This window comes from Tubulanus polymorphus, chromosome 1 (genome assembly GCF_964204645.1).
Source record: "Tubulanus polymorphus chromosome 1, tnTubPoly1.2, whole genome shotgun sequence".
NCBI classification, from domain to species: domain Eukaryota; kingdom Metazoa; phylum Nemertea; class Palaeonemertea; order Tubulaniformes; family Tubulanidae; genus Tubulanus; species Tubulanus polymorphus.
Window position 1 is genome coordinate 10,570,459 of NC_134025.1, and position 7,674 is coordinate 10,578,132.

Below are 7,674 nucleotides of genomic sequence, written 5' to 3' on the forward strand. Positions count from 1 at the left end.
TACTGCTACAGTCAAACTTGCCTCACTCATAGCAGAGACGATCATTGTGATGATTTATACTTAGTGAATTGAATTGGAATTACAAATTGGGACTAGCAAAACACCGACGACTTAAAATGATTTAACACCATGACGACTTTAATTGAGCTTCATGAAAAGAACAAGTAATAGAAAATTTCTTAAGCAGAAAATTACATATTTTATTGTGTTGAAATGTTGTAGCTTATGTACGCATTCAGTAAGAATACATCATACCGGTATATACATTTCTCAAGTTAAAACGACATCGAAACTAATACTTTACTCAATCGCTATATACAAGCCCAGTGGGCTGAAAATCGGGCTATTTTATCTACATGGGGTAGTCCGACAAAAACAATCATGTTCAACTCTTTGCCAGCCTAGTTAGTTGGTGGTGATTTGGTGACTCGCAGTTCTTACAGGTTTCCCAATTTCATTTTCCATAACCCTAAGTGAAACTAAAGAACAGGCAATGTAGTTCCATTCTAAGTAAAAGTAAGTGCCAATTATTAATACCATCGACCAAGTGTCTTCATGAAGTTTTTTATCAAATGTGTGATAAGACATTTAGACATATAGCCTAAAATTCAAAACAGGACAATTGTATTTAGAAACCCTTTTCTGATTTTCATAGCCATAGAGAAAACAAGAGCAAAATTTCCATACAAAACATTACCATTTTCCAAATGCTTTCCAAAATCCGTAAGAACCCTGTGGTGTATGCTAAAAGTGTGCACCGGTTCAAATCTACCCCTAAAGAACATGTTAAATTAATTATAAATTAGACTATCCTAGCTTCACTTGAAAGAACATAATCATCAATTCGCCTATATTTACTTAGATGCAATAATACAAATATACACACTAAAAGTACATCTTTATTTCAGTAGGAAAACTGAAATTTAGTGTTTTACCCTGCAAACCATATAAGAGTCAGCTAAATACTATTTCACAAGAACTTACAGTAGTGTGATATAGTAGTAAGTTCGGAGGCATTTACTCTTGCATTAAATACTCCCAACAAGTGTATATCATTTCCGCTGCGTATTTAAACAAAATTCGTCCATGAATATTCAAAACAATATACTTTTATCTTTACAATACACAAAATATGGCATAGGGTAAACTTACAAGCAAACAAATACGCAAAATAAATGATGTACACAATAATAAAGGATGGGTGTTAGCGTTGCTTAGTGGGCGCACCTCGCGTCAGCTGAATTCCATAGAGGGGGTACAGTGGTCAATAACAACTGCAATGCTCTGAAGCAGGCATTCGAAATCAATCACGATTACAATTGACGAATGTTTCGGTGGATCAAGACGTCGTTGTGATCGGTTGCCCATTGATTACAAAATCGTCTTCCATCTGAAAAATAACCGCAGAATAGCGGTTGAAATTATGCCACAAGAACATCATGGTTTGACGTATGAATTACCAATTGATATTGGTTACAAAATATGCCTATATAGGTACTAATATCTACGGAAATACCATGTTATTCTGCTATTCATTGCCCCCCTGGTGAACATGGCCACTTTCTGCCCATTTACAAATCCCCAGAGTATTCGCTGAATCAGAGAAATTTCTAGGTTTAAAATGTTTCAATTCAATAATTTTTTCATTGAATCACGTAACATATGGTGAAATTTGCCACATTCCCTGAGTTTTCCCTGTGTTTTTTCTAGGTTTTTCTGATTCCCTGAATTTTCCAGGTCAGTGGCCACTCTGTAAGAGCTTAAAAATACTCGCAGTTATAGCTTTATTTATCTATACAAAATGATTAACAATCTTGCAACTTTATGCACTCGACGTGCAGAACCTGTTTCATAGTTCAGGTGCCTGGATATCTCGATTGATATAAAACTGAAACATGTTATCTTCATTGATTGTGGGGATTCCCCTTGACACATCCTGGTGGAAAGGTCATACATCACACTTCCACGAAAGGTATTCATCGACGCGATAACAATTCATTCTCTCATGGTATTAGTAACCTTTGAAACATTTCACATATACTCAACGGATTTTCCAAAATGCCCATGATGAATTGTTTACCGGTTACCGTGTTCTAATCAATTATTCAAGCCTTTCTGGTTATTACTCTGGAAACCCCCTGTATCAACATTATCACAATCAAACCACTAACCCTACAGAATGATAGTAGTTATAGTTAGTTAATAATAGGTAGTTATTTTAAGCCCACCAGGAACATTCTTTTTGTACATGTTCACCAAGGGCCATTGAATATTGATATTGTCAGTTTGTTGTGCATTTCAAACCATTTCCCAAGTGGGCATGGAGTCCTAGTTTATGCTAAAGCAAGGCATGAGCTAACCTCCATAATTTATGGCAATGCAGTGCCGGCAAAAATTGACAAGTCACTCGACTAGAAAAACTTAGCGCACTTTTGTCGTCTACAAAATCAAATGAACTGACCCTAATTCCCAAACTGATTCCACATAAACTGAATAATGAAGAAACTAATTGTTTTTCATGAACAAATCTTCAGAAGTAATAATAACACTCTAACTCACCTCTTCTTCTTCGGAACAGTCGTCGACTGGATAGAATTCCAGTTCCGATCGATCGACCGACATTTTGTTGATGAGAAATTCAGAGACATCGTTCAAACGTAATTCGACGGCCAGATTCAACGCGGTCATATTGCTGAACGTGACGGCTTCGACGTCCACCGGGTAGTTGTACACGTTCTCTAGAATGTCCGTATTGTGACTTTTCACGAGCAGATGAAGTATCGTTTCGCCGGTTTTGTCGCACTGTAATATACGGACATCGAAAACGAACGCGTCAGAAAAATGGCTTTTTAATGAACGAATGCAAAACATAGACTGGAAATTATCAGATATTTGTAACGATACAGCCAAGTAAAATGAAAAGATTTTGAAAGTCGTGTTTGGTCCTTTTCTATACTGGTACATGAATACCCAGGTATTCTTCGTGACTCCGGTCATTTTCTATAAATGAATATTCTTTAGACAAGAGTTCAAATCAGCTGAAACCTTCATTTCTAATTCATTATCATCTTCTATACGGAAACTGCTAGACTTCAGCAGCAGCCAATCTTATTTTGATACTAGCTAAACTAGGCTGGTGAACTCAACTATGAATATGTTATCATATCCAATGGACAAAATATTTTCATAGGGAAAACGCTTATGGTTTATAAATATCTGTGGGTCCGGTTCGACGTAAGAAAAATGTCTCACCTTCGCATTTATGTCAGCCCCGCAGTTATATAAATGTTCCATTACGTCGAAGTGGCCGTGAAGAACGGCTAGGTGAATAGGGGCGTAACCTACAAACGAAAATAATTACGGTAAATGTATCAATACGCTCCGAATGTCAGAAATCCAATATTCGAAATATTTTGAGATCAGATCGAAAATCTTTTATGTTCAACCCTACGCTACTAACCTTCGTAATTCTTTTTGTTTATAATTTTCGACAGCGCCTGAAACGCGTCGGTATCGATTTCTTCGTCGTCAATGACAATACGCGACGTCAGCGCTTTCACCGTTTCCAAATCGCCATTTTTGGCCGCGATGGCGAGTGCCATATCTCCGTGTCGGTCGGTCGGATGCGTGCTGGCCCCGGCTAATAGCAATTGCCACACGATGTGCGGTTGTTTCGTCAGCGCCGCTAAAATCAACGGCGTCTGCTGCAAAAAGTTCTGCACGTCGAGGTACGACGCGTTCAAAGCGAGACGGATTATTTGCACGACTGTGTCGTACAGACCAAGTAGTTCATCCCCCATACATTGAATTATCGCGATGTGTAGTTGCCTGCAAGAAAAATCTGTTGATTCAATACGAGGGATTGATAGAAATAAGGATTATAAGGGTTCGAACCCAGGAACAAGACCAGGGCCGTACTAAGCGGGAGGCAGTGGGATGCAGTGTTGACGCCAGAAATTTGGTAAAAGCGCCCTTCTCTTGTGCAAATGCTTGTACCCTTTTTAAAAACCTTATGAAATATCATCGTTATATCCAATAGAAATTTAATGTAGAATACTCCTTCACTTCAAGCTAACAGGATTTTCTTATAGGCCTAAGAAGAATAGTTACGCTTTCACTTTCTAACATTCAATGCTAGGTATGGCCCTGAAGACCAGAGGTCCAGTTGCTCAGAATTTGGTTATCTTTAACCAGTGGATAGTTGGCAAATTAACAATTAAAAGTTCATTGTTTCTAGGGTACCGGTATTCATCTGGCGGTTATCTTCAACCAACTTCAAGCAACCAGCCCCCCTACCAACCACTTGACAGCCATACCCAAGAAATAAACGATTAATACGTACGTATCTCCCTCAGCGTCTTGTTTATACAGATCAATCCTCTGTTGCGCTGTAAGATGAACTTGCTGCAGCATGCAGCCATCGCTGAAACCCTCATCACCAGGTAACTTATCCCTCGAATCCACGCAGCTCGATGAACTGCTTTCAAGCGATTCCTCCGACGCGCTCGGGGTCTTTTCGACTTCGACCACCGACATACCCTCGACGATTCCGCTCAGATTACCCGACTCGATTCCGGAATCGAGTGTTCGGCCGGCGAATTTCGGCGGCTTCAGTTCGTCGCGACTGTTCGATTCGTCGCCGTTGATGTTCATAGCGGACATTTTTTCGTGAAGAACGTCTTCTTCGTGACACGAACCGGAGTGGCTCGAACCGAAGCCAGAGTCGCTCGAGCGTGCGTTCACTTTTTTGTCATCGTTCTGACGAAATAAAACGGAACTTTCACCGGATTCGAAATAACTCATATATTCCTTACTGAGCGGCCACGATTCTTTACTGTGATTATTGTCGATATTTTTAAAGGTGTCGGCATCGGAGCGAGCGTTCGCCTGCAGGTCACTGTTCAGTATCCGTGACCTCTTCAACTCTGCCATTTTTCTGGTAGAGAACGTAATCGATGATATCGTAGTCCAAGAGTATACCTAATATCATAGTTATTTGTTAGTAAGCTTATAGAAAGGTTATAATCAAAATTTACCCCACCCCATTCTTGGCCTGACAACAAAAGGGCAATGGCGGGCAATGCCAACCAACGGCAACAAACAAACATGCCTTCTTCGAAAATTTGGATAATGAATGGAACTAAAAAATCCGGATGACACCGAGTGAGTCCAATTAAAAGGCTTAAAACCAAGACACAATAAGATGACTACAACCTACCTTCTTTGGGTTATGTGAAACTGTACTTTTTCGGCAGCTTTTAATTCTAAACCTGCGTCCGTTACGTGGGCAGTTTTACTTTAATTTAGTTCTACGAATTGCCTCTGTTCTAAAAATAGATCGGGTTTTTCCGTCACGTGATAATTTATGCGATTTAACCCATATAGATCATCACGTGCCACAGCAGTGTCGTCGTATCAAAGGTGGCGCTCATTTCTGTATCGCGACAGCCGTTCGGCGCTAAAAAAATTATGAGCCCACATGATCGACAACCAAAATAACTTTTTATTGGATGAACTAATTTTTTTAGTATATCGAACCAACCGCTCTCACTCAATGGGTCGAATTTTCATAATTTTGAAAAATATCTCAGCCAGCGTAATCGATGAAATGAAAGTAAAATCAAATTCTGTTAATAATTTTTTATTGCTTAATAACAACACGTGAATCGTATCAGTCATGTTCGAGAATGAATTTACGTGTTTCCCAAAACCATCCAAGATATTTCTAAGGGTCGGGAATTCCCGATTTCAAAATAAAGAAGCCGTCCACGTCTACAGGTTTTGTGAGGGAACACTCCAAATAAGTAAAATCAAATCAATCAATCAATCAATAACAAAAAATCTGAGGCAACCATCTCTATTTCAAGTTTAAAATAAGAGCTTACTCTAGATAAAACGGACGGAAGAATGCGAAACCGCTATGTTGCAATTAGGATCGATCTCGCGGCACAAGTCCACTACTGAGTTCATTGGTAGTGTAAAAATATATTTTTTTTCAATGGGGAAACATTTTTTCAGGATATTGATATCTCGTGCGATAACCTCATCGAGGATGGTACGTATTTCCTGCGTGTTACACACGGAACGGTATATGTCATACGGTCGTTTCTTTAACTTCAGAGACATGAGAATGTGGTGCAACGACACGACCATAGATAGTGTAAGACGGTCTATTCAAACAGAAAAATACGCATTTCCATTAAAGACAGGAATGAAGTGTTCGGCTTTTGAATCATAGCATGGCGTTAGTCTTCGGTTATCCTCTAAAACTGACGATGAATAGTAGTTATATTTTTCAAAAATTCAACCATTTTTTCTCAATTAATAAATGCCCAAATCAGCTGAGGAAAAAATAAATTGTCAATTTATTTACTTTTGGCAGCTTTATGTAGCCTTACTGAGAAGGAACGCTGAAACCATTCAAATAGAAAAAGATATTTATGGCTAGAAAATCTGATTTCTTGCTGTTTATCCGGCACAGTTAAACACACTTTTTTACCGCGGCGGGGTGAACGATCGAAAATTGGTCTTATCGGAAAACATCAGGAAGGAAATGGCGGGTCGAGAGTGAAATAAATTTTGTTTGGCAGGTAGAGAAAATTAATGTTCCCCCAATCGCAGTCACTTCATTGTGAAAATCTTATGACTCAAAGGACTACGCGTCTAATCACTGGTATATCTAAATTGCCGGGAATTCACGATGTTTTATCACCTTCGCCGTACATTTTCAACGTTATCAAGGTACTTCCACGCAAATGTCCATCAGTAATATGAAATTAATCGGGGCACCAACGAACTACGAGAAGGGTTTGCGGATATGAGTCACAAGCGCGATATGATTCTTTGGGGAGTTTATTTCGTTCTCCAAATCAATGGGAATATGAGTGCGATAGAAATTTGTTTGACAAATTTGTAAAAAGTGCTGTACTTTCCTCATTCGTCCATCATTCTTTTCAGCCATTTTAATCACGGATAATGATGATTGCTGACCAGATTTTAGTCTCGTTTGAAATCAAACAGTCAATTTTGTGAATAAGTATATATACTTATTGAAATCAAAACTATAGGGAATTATCAAGCGAATTTGATTTTTAGAAATATTGTACTTTGTTCGTTCGTCCGTCATTCCTTTTAGCCATTTTAATCGTGAATAATGAGGACTTCTGACGACGTTTTAGTAACGTTTGAAATCAAACAGTTAATCTTGTGAATAAATATTTTTTTTAAATCAGAACTAGGAAATCACTATAATTCTATCTGCGCCGAATATCTGTAACGAAATAAGCTCTAGTTTGGTAGTCGTAGAAAACATTATATTGCTTAATTTTGTTGACGCCGAAAAAACCGTTACAACAATGTTTATACACATTGTTATTTAGTATGCGTTATCTTAAGGGTTCTGTGTGAGTCGATGTGAATTATGTCATCAATATTGGCCTTTCAAAATAAAAATTACAATAGTGAATTTTGGCAATTACTTTGTAATCAAATATATTTCATAACTCTTTTTTATTCTTGACAAATTTTAATAAACGTTTTTAGAGGATGTGTTCTACGTCATCAATATATCGGGGCTAGACTGGTTGCCGGTCAATTCAATTATCGATATACTCATATCCAAAATAACTTTATTGATGACAATTGATCCTTGATATTACACAATTTATATAATAT

General features: G+C 38.2%; 1 protein-coding gene across 1 annotated transcript; it reads right to left on the reverse strand.

Annotated features, from left to right (window-relative positions):
- Positions 1-170: 170 nt before the first annotated feature.
- LOC141913618 (NF-kappa-B inhibitor alpha-like) lies at positions 171-5,322 on the reverse strand. The gene is made up of 6 exons (XM_074804966.1): positions 5,219-5,322; positions 4,343-4,980; positions 3,461-3,828; positions 3,253-3,341; positions 2,560-2,802; positions 171-1,390 (listed from the first exon to the last, which is right to left on the reverse strand). The coding sequence occupies exons 2-6, from the start codon at positions 4,930-4,932 to the stop codon at positions 1,340-1,342; spliced, it is 1,341 nt and encodes a 446-aa protein (XP_074661067.1). The 5' UTR covers positions 4,933-4,980; positions 5,219-5,322; the 3' UTR covers positions 171-1,339.
- Positions 5,323-7,674: the final 2,352 nt, after the last annotated feature.

Coding starts and splice junctions, on each gene's coding strand:
- LOC141913618 (XM_074804966.1), bottom strand. CDS start 4,932: ATGGCAGAGTTGAAGAGGTCACGGATACTGAACAGTGACCTGCAGGCG. Junction 3,829..4,342: donor CAAGACGCTGAGGGAGATAC/GTACGTATTAAT, acceptor TTTTTCTTGCAG/GCAACTACACATCGCGATAA. Junction 1,391..2,559: donor ACTGTTCCGAAGAAGAAGAG/GTGAGTTAGAGT, acceptor GTTATTTTTCAG/ATGGAAGACGATTTTGTAAT.